Below are 13,055 nucleotides of genomic sequence, written 5' to 3'. Positions count from 1 at the left end.
ATATATATAACATAAAGAAGGTTAGATATATTTGGATTCATTTTTGTAAACAATTATTTGAACACAGGCTCACACATTCATTTATATGTTGTCTGTAGCCAGTTTCATATTGTTGTGGTCAAGTTGAAAAAATAACAGAGAACAGATAGCCTAAGAATCCCCATATGTTTACTGTTTGGTCGGTTAGTAACAAAGACAATGGATGTAACACCTTCAAACACGAATTGCACATTCACATTTATTATTTATTTATTATCTTCTCCCCAATGACCCTCCATGATTCACGATGAAATATGACTTTCCTAAGAGTTTGCAACTGCAAAGTTGAAGGTCAGAAAAGCCTTAGTAACTTGACCAGATTCCACAACTCGGCTCTTAGCATGAATTGAGGTTAGCTCTGCCCAACTGTGCAGAGTTTTCTTTTTCATGTATTATGTCAAATTCTTTTTCTGTTGCTATGATATCATACCTGAGGTTGATCAATTTATAAAGAAAAAAAATGATGGACGTGGAGCCTGGCTATTTTGAGATCAGAAAGCCACATCTAGTAAGGAGTCTTGCTGCTTTAGTTCATGGTAGAGATGGCAGAGTGGGTTGGCATGTGGCTGCAGATTGTAGGCGGCAAAGCTGCCATCACCCCACTTTGCAGAGAACTCATGCAGCCCTGCCAGAACTATAGAAATCTATGGGTACAGCACTGCGTGGGTTGGTGTGATGGCTCAGCAAATTAAAGGACTTTGCTGTTAGAGTCTGATGACAGAGTTCAGTCCCCAGAGCTCACAGAGAGAACCAGCCCCTAAAAGTTGTTCCTTGGCCTCCACACATGGACTGCAGTGTGTGGCCCCACCCCACAATAAATACAACATTTTTAAAGAGTAAGAGTGTTCATGGTCTCCCTACTGTGGGATCCCAGGTGATAGGTGACCTATCTAAAAGACTGCAAATGAGAAATTAAACTTCAGAAAAGTCAGGATGTCATTGCCCTTCCATATTACCACATTGGTAATGTTTTTTATTTTATTTATTTATTAAAGATTCCTGCCTCCTCCTCGCCACCGCCTCCCATTTCCCTCCCCCTCTCCCAATCAAGTCCCCCTCCCTCGTCAGCCCAAAGAGCAATCAGGGTTCCCTGCCCTGTGGGAAGTCCAAGGACCACCCACCTCCATCCAGGTCTAGTAAGGTGAGCATCCAAACTGCCTAGGCTCCCACAAAGCCAGTACGTGCAATAGGATCAAAAACCCATTGCCCTTGTTCTTGAGTTCTCAGTAGTCCTCATTGTCCGCTATGTTCAGTGAGTCCGGTTTTATCCCATGCTTTTTCAGACCCAGGCATTATTAACCTTCATCAGGCGATGAAAGGAGACAGAGACAGAGACCCACATTGGAGCACCAGACAGAAATCTCAAGGTCCAAATCAGAAGCAGAAGGAAAGAGAGCACGAGCAAGGAACTCAGAACCGCGAGGGGTGCACCCACACACTGAGACTATGGGGATGTTGTATTGGGAACGCACCAATACCACATTGGTAATTAAATCTCCTCATGAGCTTGGATAGAGACAAAGCACACTGGATTTATATAGCATGTTTTGTTTCCTCCAGAAGAGAAAATATGTCTAGTAAAATTATGAACAATTGTGTCAAGTAAAATTATGTCTTTGTTCAGAATGTGCTGTAGTACACGAAGCCCCAGGGAATATAACCGTATCTGAGGCAGCACCGTTAAGACATTAAAAGATAAGAGAAACTGAGGAATGAATAAATGAATTGCGGTATATGTTTGCAAGGATGTATACACTACTGCGAAATGGAAATTATGTCAAACAAGATTAGAGTGTTGTGCGCTCTGTTATAGAAAACCGCAGTGGTAGTGTTCCCTCCAATCACATCTTCAGCACTCTTCCTGGGCCCGTCTCCTTTATTTTTATTATTATTATTATAAGCAGGCATATTGGAAGGATTTGTAAATCAAAACACAGCTGGCAAGCCTAAATTTAAGCCTATCAAGATGAGTGTCCCTCTTTACAACAGCTTCTCAAACTCCTTCCACTTGACGTCGCCTTTTTTTTTTTTTTAACCAGATGTCTCTTGGTGTGCGTGTTTCTCGTGCCTCAGCAATTTTATTTGCATGGCCTTTTCATGCCAGTATTCTGATTTATCACACTTCTCACACTGATTTCTCTTCCCTCTCTACTTGTTAAAAAGAAAATCATGGTTTGCGCACAGATGGCGGATGCGATTTAGCATTATCAGGGCAATTCATGTTATAGTCATGAGCGATCCTGAGCGGCTTGGTAGTGGGGGATATTAGAAAGGGACACATCGCCGAGAGGTCATGGCTCACCTTTGAACGTAATTCTTTTGGTGTTTATCTTCTGAGCATTCAATTATTGACAAGGCCTCCTGGATTTTAAATTTCACTCGTGGATTTCTGTTATTTCAGTTGTAGAGTTTGGGAACTAGGAGAGAGTCAGCAGCCTCCTCTGGGAATTGTTACTGGAGTTGGCTATTAACCTACAAAGCAGGAAAAAAAAATAGGTGGTGGATGGCACCTTCTTATTGTGCCTTCCTTCCACTCTCCCTTCCATCCAGAGGCTTTCACTGTGTACAAAGGTAGGTGTAGAAACACTGTATCAGTTCGCCAGTGCTGCTATAACAAATTTTCAATACATTGGACATGTCAGCAACAGAAAATGGTACATTCCCAGGTCTGAAGGCCACTAATTCAAGAGTAAGGCTTCCTTCTTGGGCTGTGAGGGAAGGACTTATCCCATGCCCCTCACCTGGGCTTATTCATAGCTATCTTTGTATTTCTTCATCTTTTTCCCCACCATATATGTTTCCCCATTTTATTGAATACAGTTTACAGAAATATCAATTATATTATATTAGGTGTCACATTAATGACCTTATTATACTTATAAAGATTCATTTTTACTATCTTTAGTTGTGTGTAGGGTGGATTTGTGTTTGAGGGGGTTGGAGGATGGAGGTGATGGTGTGGGTTCCCATGGAAATCAGAGGTGTTAAATTCTCCTGGAGCTGGAGTTCCAGGCAGTTGTGAGTCACTTAATGTGGGTACTAGTGTCTGAACTCACATCTACAGGATCAGTGCAGGCACCCTAGACCAAATGAACTTCTTTCAATATAATTAGTTCTATAAAGACCTTGTCAGGGGTAGAGAGATAGCTCAGTTGTTCTATCTTAGTTTGATTCCCCAAAGCCCATTTTTACCAAAGAGAGAGAGAGAAAGAAAGAAAGAAAGAAAGAAAGAAGAAAGAAAGAAAGAAAGAAAGAAAGAAAGAAAGAAAGAAGAAAGAAAGAAAGAAAGAAATAAAGAAAGAAAGAAAGAAAGAAAGAAAGAAAGAAAGAAAGAGGGAGGCAGGGAGGCAAAGAGACAGGGAAGGCAGAAGAAAAAGCTAGGTCTGTTTACATGCATAGAGCCATAGGGGGATAAAGACCGGTCTATACCTAGGTCCTGGTGCTCCCAGGTCAGTAAGCCTAGCTTCCCTGGAGAGGTCTGAGACAAAGAGAGATGTTGTCTAAAAAAAAGGTAACTAGCTTCCAAGGAATGATACCTATTGTCCTCTGTCCTCCATTACTCAGACCCTCAAACACGTTTGTACCCCACACAAGTGCATTCCCGTGTACACACGATGCACAAGCACACAAAGACCCTCACCAAATAAAGTCACATTCAAAGGTGCTAGGTGTAGGTCTTCAACCTCTGAGACTAAGGATGGGGGGGGGGCATGATTGAAATGGTAACAGAAACAGTTAAAGAACCAAGAATAGCAACAGCACAACCTGCATTAAGTCTGTGGATGATTTGGCCATTCCAGAACATTCGATTCAGAAGTTGCTCAAGTGTTCTCTCTGAAAATGAGTGGACTGTTGCTTTGGAGTAAAGACAGAATGCAAGAGATTTTAGCAATGTGCTAAGTAAGCTTTCTTCTTTATTATATATTCACATCTTGTTTTTCTTGGTTTTGTGTGTGTGTGTGTGTGTTCATTGACTTGGCAAAGGAGATGGTATTAAATATAATTCAAGAAGAGATTTGTCATAGAGATCATGTCCCTTCTGCTGTCATGTCTGGGAGAAAAAAAAATTAAAAAAGTAAAAAGCTCTTTTCCAATGCTTAAAAGACTGTAAGATAATGCTCATGTTTCAAAGTTGACAGAGAAGGAAGGAAAAGGGGAAAGAACTGGTGGAGGTTGAATTCTTTGTTAGAGCATGTGTTAACCATCCATTCCCCAAACTCACCAACCACAGGAGGTTAAATGGAGTAATTGCTTCTGTGTATCTTTTCAAACACATATTTTCCTCAGTTATTTATGTCAAGGTACATCTTTTAAGTCATGTCAGCATATTTTGTTTTCATTTTTTTGTGGGGGAGAACAAATCTAAAACATGTTGGTTTTATTGAAGTTTTGAGAATGTTTTTGAGGGATCTGTAGTAATTTAAATCCTTCTACTGAAATCTTGTATGTTGCTGAATTCTCAGCCTATAATTTTCTTCCTTTGCTGGATATGGAAGCATGTTTTTATGACACCACATTGTATTCAGCGGAATTATGAGCCTTCGTAAGCCAACCCAGCTCCTTCCCACTCTACAAAAAGCTGCATTTTAAGCAGAGGAAATAGAACACAAAATTACGAAGTAGGTAAAAGAAGTGGGTGGTGGTGAGCAGCGTGGGTGGACACAAAGAAAGCGGGAGCACGGGGCTGCCTGCAGTGTCAGGGAAATTTAAAGGACATTTGCCTACCAAATTAAAAGTTGTCAGTTTAGAAAACTACTATTTGTATTGGAAGGGTTGTGAGGGAGTTTTTTTTTTTTATACATACTGGTGGAGTACTTATTTGGAAGCTCTAAGTTCTCTTCATGGCTTCTTAGGATTCTATTATGTAGAATTTCTTATTTCACTTTAGACAATTATCCTTTTTGTTGCAATACTTTAACACTTTTCTTTAGCCATGTAAACCTTGATGAGTTGAAAAAAGAAAACTAACCAAATTCTAACCAAAGTCTCTTGCCACATGGCCCCTAGACAACTGTCCCAACTTGCAATCAGGATTGCTGTTCCTTCGGAACATTAGCATTTACTATGATGACTCTAACAATTTTAATATAATTTTCTGATTATAAAAAAAGTATATTGATTTTAGGATAGTCAAAAAACATAAAAAACTTCACATAGAATATGTATATATACATACACATACCGAGAACAACATCTTTCTTAGAGAAGAACAAATACTAAGGATCCATTTCTCCCCAAACTCACCAACCACAAAAGGTTAGCTGGATCTTGGGTAGCTGCAATAGCATGAAATGTTCCAATGTCTGAAACCCCTTGTGTTAACTTATTTTTTTTCTATATGGTTTCTAAGTTCATTCCCTATCCCTTCCATTTTCTTCTCCCCTTTGTTCCAGACATATAATAAACATTGGAATTTAGTTGGGCACATGCTTTATGAAAAATTCCTTTTTAGTAATGCACCGTGAAATTTTCCCCAAGTATTACACTGGGCTGAAGAGCTGGCTGAGTGGTTAATAGTGTGTAGTACTGATATAGAAGACCCAAGCTACTATTCCCAGCACCCACAGCATGTGGCTCACAACCACCTGTCACTGTAGCTCGGGGGGAATCTGAACTTCTCTAAAAGCATCTGCAGGCCCCAGCTCTCACATGTGCATATTCTCATACATAGTCGCACACACACGATACAGAATTAAAATAAAAATAAGTGTATAAAACGTAATATAACTTGTTTTGATCGGTTTTTGTTTGCTTGTTTGTTTGCTTTTGTTTGTTTTTCAAGACAGGGTTTCCATGTAGCTTTGGAGCCTATCCTGGAACTAGCTCTTGTAGACCAGGCTGACCTCGAACTTAGAGGTCCACCTGCTTTTGCCTCCCAAGTGCTGAGATTAAAGGCGTGTGCCACAATCCCCCGGCTGCTTTGATCATTTTGATAATTTATTTTATTATGTCATTTGGGTACAGTTTATTGTACCTGTCATGAGATAGAAATTACCTCATTAAGCTTTTGTTTTGGGGGATTTCTTGTTTTGAACTTTTTGTGCAACTAGTCAGGAGATTCTCCCTGTATACTTGGTTCAAATCTGCCCTGTTTATCCTTCACAAGTCTATTTTGTGATTACAACAGCCTGCACCTTCTTATTATTGAGAGCCATTGTTATCCTTGTCTTGGCAATGATTGTGACCACGTGACACCTCATCTGTTGTTTCAACCAAGCATTTCCTCTTGCTGAACGTTTGTAGATGGATGCTCTACCTTTCTGGCTTGGATATGAGTGCTATGAGTTCAAATCCCAGTTCTTACATTTGCATGGAGAGTTCTTTATCAACTGGGCCAACTTCCAGACCCTAACTTTTGTTTGATTTAAATTTAAACAGTTTCTCTGGATTATAGCTCAACTCCCACCTCTGCGTTCAACTTCTGGTGCTTCTAATTCCAGAACCATTTTGGAACAAGAATCAATTCCTCTTAGTTCTGTAAGGTCAAAGTGTTGATGGGTTTGGTGCCTTGGACTAACTACTCTGTTTCTACAATGGTGTTTTATTTTATTTTGTCTTTTCTCTGTCCTCTCATGTAGAAAGAAGAAAGTAAAGTGGCTAGTTAGTCATCCCTGTCCCAGCCTCATTCTGAGGTTACCAAAGCTAACCAAAGTAACTCAATTCTGTCTCTTAAAACTATTGAGTTATTGTATTTTAGAGATAATGCGAACATTCAAAGCAGTGGAATCTTGAAATTTTACAGCTTCTTCTTTCTCTCATCATTTTTAGGTAGAATTTATGAGCAAGCATAGATTAAATGTTTCATGAATGAATAAATTATATTTATGCCCTGGCAATGCTGAAACACGCATGGGCACCCCGTATATGGTGGTTCTGTTGAAATTGTCTATATTCAGCTTCATGGCCTATGTTGATGAGGACGACTAACCAGGTCTCTTACTGAAGAGGGGACCAGATCTCATTACAGATGTTGTGAGCCATCATGTGGTTGCTGGGAATTGAACTCAGGACCTTTGGAAGAGCAGCAGTGCTCTTAACCGCTGAGCTATAAATGTTTCATAGCCACATAAAAATAAGGACTTAGCATACATATTCAACTATGATACCAGGAGTCCTTTTTGCTTTTGCTATATTTTAGTGATTATTGGTAGTATCTTAGAAATTGAAAATTGTTACTATTTATTTTGAAGTCAGTTTTTGTATGAGTGGGTGTGTTATATGTATTGTCTGTACATACATGTACATATATGTGTGAATTAGTGTGCATTGTGTGTGTGTATATATATTCATATGGAGATCAGAAGTCAGCATTGGATGATTGAATGTATTCCTTGATAGGTCTCTTATTTTTCTGATTTGGTCTCTCTCACTGAACCTGGAATTAATCTATTCAGCTAGGATGGCTGGCCAAGGAGCCCCAGGGAATCACCTCTGTCTTTCTCATTGGTCTTGGGATTATAGATGGGCACCATGGCATCTAGCTTTTATGTGGGTCCTTGGGGATCTGAACTCGGGTCCTCACGCTTGTGTACAGGCCCTTTTCAACTGAGCCTTATTGCCAGTGCCTGGTGTTAACTTCATAAATGCTTTATTCCTTAGGATGCCTCACTAATGGACATGAACTCCTTCAGCCCTATGATGCCAACTTCCCCTTTGTCGATGATAAACCAAGTCAAGTTTGAAGATGAACCAGATCTAAAGGATCTCTTCATTACAGTTGATGCCCCTGAAAGCCATGTCACTACAATTGAAACTTTCATCACTTATAGGATCATAACCAAGGTAAATGCTGAGGGACCATTTTCTTGAATGCCATTGTACTCTTCAAGCTTCTGAAAATGTGCAGTGTTAAAGAATCATGTGCATTGGCTTTTCTTATAAAAGCTATTTTGGTAAGATAATTGCATCTTAGCTGCACTTTGTTTGGCTCCTATGAAAACTGATATTTGAATTGACTTTATTAAGTGGTGTTTTTTGGTTGTTCTGCAAAGAATAAGATTTTGGTTTTTATCATACAAAATGATAACTAGCCTGGTGTGGTTGAGCATGCTTGGAATCCCAGCACTTGGAGGCTAAGTCAGGCAAAGCTCGAGTTTGAGGCCACCGTGACAGTGTAAAGAGTTCAAGGACAGCCTGGACTTCATGAAACACTATTTCAAAAGAAATACCCCAAAGAAATAAAAGATAGACAGATGATAGATAGATAGATAGATAGATAGATAGATAGATAGATAGATAGATAGATAGAAAAATAGATACCTTTGAAAAAAGAAGAGTTTGGTTTCTGTTAAAGACAGGAAATCATTAAAAATAGGACACATAACATTTTGTAATTTTTCTGAGAATTACAAAGTATAATACCCTTTGCTTCTCAGAGAGGATCAAACCATAACCGTTGTTTGCATATGAAATGCTCGTTCAATAATACAAGAGAAATCGATTCAGAAAACAAGTCTGCCATCCTTTATACAAAGAAAGCTAATGTCAGACAAAATGGAAAAAAAAGTAATTGTTTCAGTACGTACTTTTAAGACTAATTTCTAATCTCTCTTTCCAAGTTAAGTATCTATTTTAGAAAGGCTCACCCATCACCAGCGTGATTCTCAAGTGCTGAAGAACATCTCCTCTAGCTGAGAAGATTCTGGACAGTGTCCTCTTACCATCTTTCAGCACAGACTCCACCCTGTGGCCCATTGCGGTTCCTGAAAGTGTATATATTGAATCTCTTTCCTTGGCCCCTCATTTCCCTCAGTGCAAAGTGCACCCCACCCAGCTACATCATATAAGCTCACCGTGTCTTCCTCCCAACCCCTGCTTTGCTCAGGCAGAGTGGCTTTTATAATGTCACTATTATAGGTGCCTCTTGGTCTCATGAATATGAATATGCTTTTCCGTCTGTCTGATGTCTCTATCTCCTTAGATGGAAAGAGTAATATTTACTTTTCAAGATATCAACTGCCTAAGAAGGTTTCTCTAGCTGCCCAGTGCCTCCCAGCTTTCCCCTGTTCTTCCATACTATTCCAAGGGAACCCTTGAAGAATGTAAAGTATCCAGTTACAGAAAAACAACTAAAAATGCATCCCAATCCTTCTAAGTCTCATAGTTCTTGAAGCTAAAAACCCTAGATTTTAGGAGATGCTAGTTCTGTAATAGAACCTGGTGCTCCTCTGAGAATCGACTTAGGTGAAACAATCAATGTAAAACACTTAGCCCTATGCGGTAAGTGGTTAGTAACTGGCGTCTCCCCTTTAGTAAGTAGAAAAGTGTGTGAGGATTTGTATTTATTTCCAGGGAGCCTGAGCTTCTCAAGGAAGGTTTTAGTAATTCCAAACAGGAGCGACTTACTTGATAATTTACTATTTTGTTGAATTAATGAGTAAAATCCTCATATTTTATGCTATCAAGATGGGTTTTAGCAAGCTAGCAAGGAGCTGAATCTAGATTTCTCTCGTTTGCTTTATGTCTTGGGCATATCAATCAACCTCTTTTTTTTTTTTTAATCAGTTTCTTCATTTGTAAATAGCATAACGGCACTAACTTTGGAGACTTTTGTAGAAACCTGAATACATGAATACGGGCCTACTGCTCAGAGTGGACCCGGGGTTCTGTGCTCTCGCTATGCTAACTGTGCACCTATTTTCTTGTCCTTGTCACCTCCAAGAAGAGGATCTGTGGAACAGCTCTCTCCCCATCATTTGACTTTCTCAGATGTCCCTTATGAAGCACCCGGGAGATCTGGTTCTGAGCAGTGACACCCGTGAACTGTCTGTCCTTGTTTGTACGACGCTTTAACTGACTTCATTTAAATTAATTTAGTGTGCAAGGGTATGTGGGTATGTGCAGGAGTGCACATGGCACTGCCCAGGTGTTAGAGGACAGCTTGCGGGATGTGGGAGTCCCTGAGCTTGAACTCAAGATTGTCTGGGTTGGTGGCCCGTGTCTTGACCTGCTGAGCCATCTTATTGTCTTTTCCCCATCATATTTAAATGGGCTGCTTTTATAGAAGTAATAATAAAAATGACATTAGAACATATGAACCAGTTGTCATCAATGGTGACTACATTGAGCAAGCAATGCTTTAAACACTTTCTGCATAACTGAAAGCAATTAAGGAAATGAGATACTATTATTTGCCCTCATTTCCTTCCATTGGGAGCTGAAATTCAACAACTTTACACGAGTTCTACAGCATAATAGTTGGCAGAGCTCTATTTAAGCAAAAGTGATTTACTTTAATATATCTTTTCCCACTACATTTGTGTGTATGTAGAACTGGCAAACTGACTTTCACATTACTATAAACTAAGTGCCCTTTTCTACTTTTTGACTACACTTACATGCAATAAATATACATTACATATATAAATATATGAACATCTGTTAGGTGTGAATTTTGTTATTAAAATAACTTTTTATTTGATTACTATCATTCGTGCACTATTGTACACAATTTTTTTTAAATGCTAGTGTTGTTCAGAGTATTTATTTTATCTGTTACCAATCTATCTCTGGCCAGGCAACCCATGTTGGACAGAGATTTCTGCTTTAAAATTTTGGTGTTAATTGATTTTCTGTTTATTTAATTTTAAGTCTTATGAAGGAAAACACAAAGTTGCTACAAACGTTGGACATTTATGGATGGCTTCTCTGAGAAAACTCCTTGCCCAAGCTGCCCTTGAAATCACTAGATGACTAGGGTGACTTAAAGTTATGACTCGCTTGCCTGCACCTCCTGTGTGCTGAGATTACTGTGAGCCAACCACCTGGCCGAGCCAGTGCCGAGTGTCATACCTCATGCAAGATAAGCAAGCTCTCACAAACTGAAATACACCCCCAACCTCAGTTTTAGTTTTATAATATTGCAGTTCATGCATTCTAAGATCTATAAGAATATACACATATACATAGTCACTTGCAAACTCTGATAGCCTCATGCTTAGGATCATTTAGCCTGGGTCTGAAAAGGCCTGGGTTAAAACCGGTCTCGCTGAACATAGCGGACAATGAGGACTACTGAGAACTCAAGAACAATGGCAATGGGTTTTTGATCCTACTGCACGTATTGGCTTTGTGGGAGCCTAGGCAGTTTGGATGCTCACCTTACTAGACCTGGTCAGCTAGTGGCTGACACTGCCTTCCATCTGCACGTGAATTTTATTTAATCAAGCACATCTTTGCTGCTCCAGAGCACAAACAAAAGTAACACGCCCTAAAATAATATTCTACAACACGTGTGATCTTAGAATACCTGCTCACCCTGGATCAAAGGTCAGCATTTGTTGAGCTAACCAGTGCATTTAGGGTGTGTTTCACATGGACCCATTGGTGCTCAAAGTCAAGTTTCTTAGCTCTTGTGGTCGCAGATGAAAATGTAACCACTGTTTGTAGTATTGGTCCAATGGAAACCTGCATTCAAGTTGGAAGCAATATCGTCACCAGAAGCACACCCTGTAGAATATGTATTCTTTCTAAGTTGAAGATCTGTCTTCAAACCCAGTTAGTCCTATAGCTGGGAAGCTTCTGCTTTAGATGGGATGGTGACTCTATACTCTACAGAAATCAGTCATTTTCTAAACTCAGATAGCTATAGCTTCTTTCCTTGCCATAGCCCATTCAGGCGGAGTATAAGATCCTGTAGTAGAAAGAAATATTTTGCTGAGACCTGGCCACATTTTCTGTTTTCAATTGTTATATGTTAGGAAATTCTTTTAAGTCATTGATAGAGTGATAAGGACAGACTTGAGTGATTCTCTGATATGATTTGTCATCTTCATGCTGGAGTTTATAACAAATTGTTTTATGTTTACTAAAGAATTGGCAGTGACTGAGGACATAGACAGCTGAAAGACATTTTCTTCAACCGTTACTTGAATGCATTCATTGTTATTAATAGTCACGTCAGTTTATTGTTCTGGAAGTTGTTCACAAACCTGTTTGTAGTGCCTGGTGTTCAGTCGGATGAGAGTGACTAATTCATTCATTTGTGTGTGTGTGTGTGTGTGTGTGTGTGTGTGTGTGTATGTATGCAAGCATGCATACATACATCCACATGTCAGTCAGCATGTATGTATTGTTAAATATGTTTTTACTGTATTTAGATTTTCTGTTTTTACTGTTTCCATACCCTGTGTCATTTTGCAAAATAATTACATTTTGAAGTGTTTCGTGAACATTTAGATTCTTAGGCTTCTGCATCCGATGTATACCAACTTTTTCCAACTGCAAAGAGAACATTTTCCTAAGATATACTGTGTTATATTATAAACATAGACTTCTAAGGATTTGTACAGTTTCATGAGCTTATTAATGATTTCTAAATGGTTAAAACGATACCCTATGACTTAAACTGCTTAATTTTAAAACTAATTCACCACTTTGGATAGTTGTTATTTTTCTGTGAGAGGGTGATATGTTTGCAATATTTTATTCTATCTTTACTGCTGCAGGAAAACCTCAACCTAAATATTACTATATGTATTTTATATGCAAAAATTCAGCTAAGTGAGACATTGGTATAAGTGGTTATTTTCTCGTGAGAGGTAAGTATGAATTAGAGAAATACTACTTTTATTTTGGCCTGAGATGTAGGCAGGCAGGAAATATGAGGTTGATGCTGAGCCCATGTCCTTGTCACATGAGCTGGCACCGATTTTTCATTTACTAGGAACAGAAAGCGTAATGTATTTGCTAAAATTTTGGAGTTTAAGCATGTAGCTCAAAATAAAACCCCTTGAGAAATTATAGAGAGAAATATCTTTTCACATTAAATATCCATTAATTACATTCTTTTTGAAAAAGTGGCAAAATCACTCTGCAAAATGTTAGAATTTTTACATACCAACAGCGAATTTTAGTGGAAGCAGTTCATTTGAACCACGTCCAAGAGAGCAGTCTTCTCAGTTATATTCAGGTTATTTTCCAGATTTTAAAAATAGAACTTTCCTCAAATTCTGAATGTTAATCACGTTAAGAAAAGAAGAATGTTTGAAACCTACATTCCGAGCCCACTTTCCAAA

At 38.9% G+C, this 13,055-nt stretch overlaps 1 protein-coding gene across 1 annotated transcript in view; it reads left to right on the top strand.

Moving 5' to 3' along the window:
• The window catches only part of Snx7 (sorting nexin 7), an 89,243-nt gene that overhangs the window by 13,965 nt on the left and 62,223 nt on the right, over positions 1 to 13,055 (top strand). Inside the window, exon 2 of the mRNA XM_050145274.1 lies at positions 7,639 to 7,842. Coding sequence (XP_050001231.1) covers positions 7,639 to 7,842 — 204 coding nt within the window. The remainder of the gene's footprint in view (positions 1 to 7,638; positions 7,843 to 13,055) is intronic.

Source organism: Alexandromys fortis, unplaced genomic scaffold, assembly GCF_014885135.2.
Source record: "Alexandromys fortis isolate MF-2015 unplaced genomic scaffold, M_Fortis_MF-2015_v1.1 scaffold_19, whole genome shotgun sequence".
NCBI lineage: Eukaryota > Metazoa > Chordata > Mammalia > Rodentia > Cricetidae > Alexandromys > Alexandromys fortis.
Note: the sequence above shows the minus strand (reverse complement) of the source record. Positions and strands in the feature narration are given on the sequence as shown.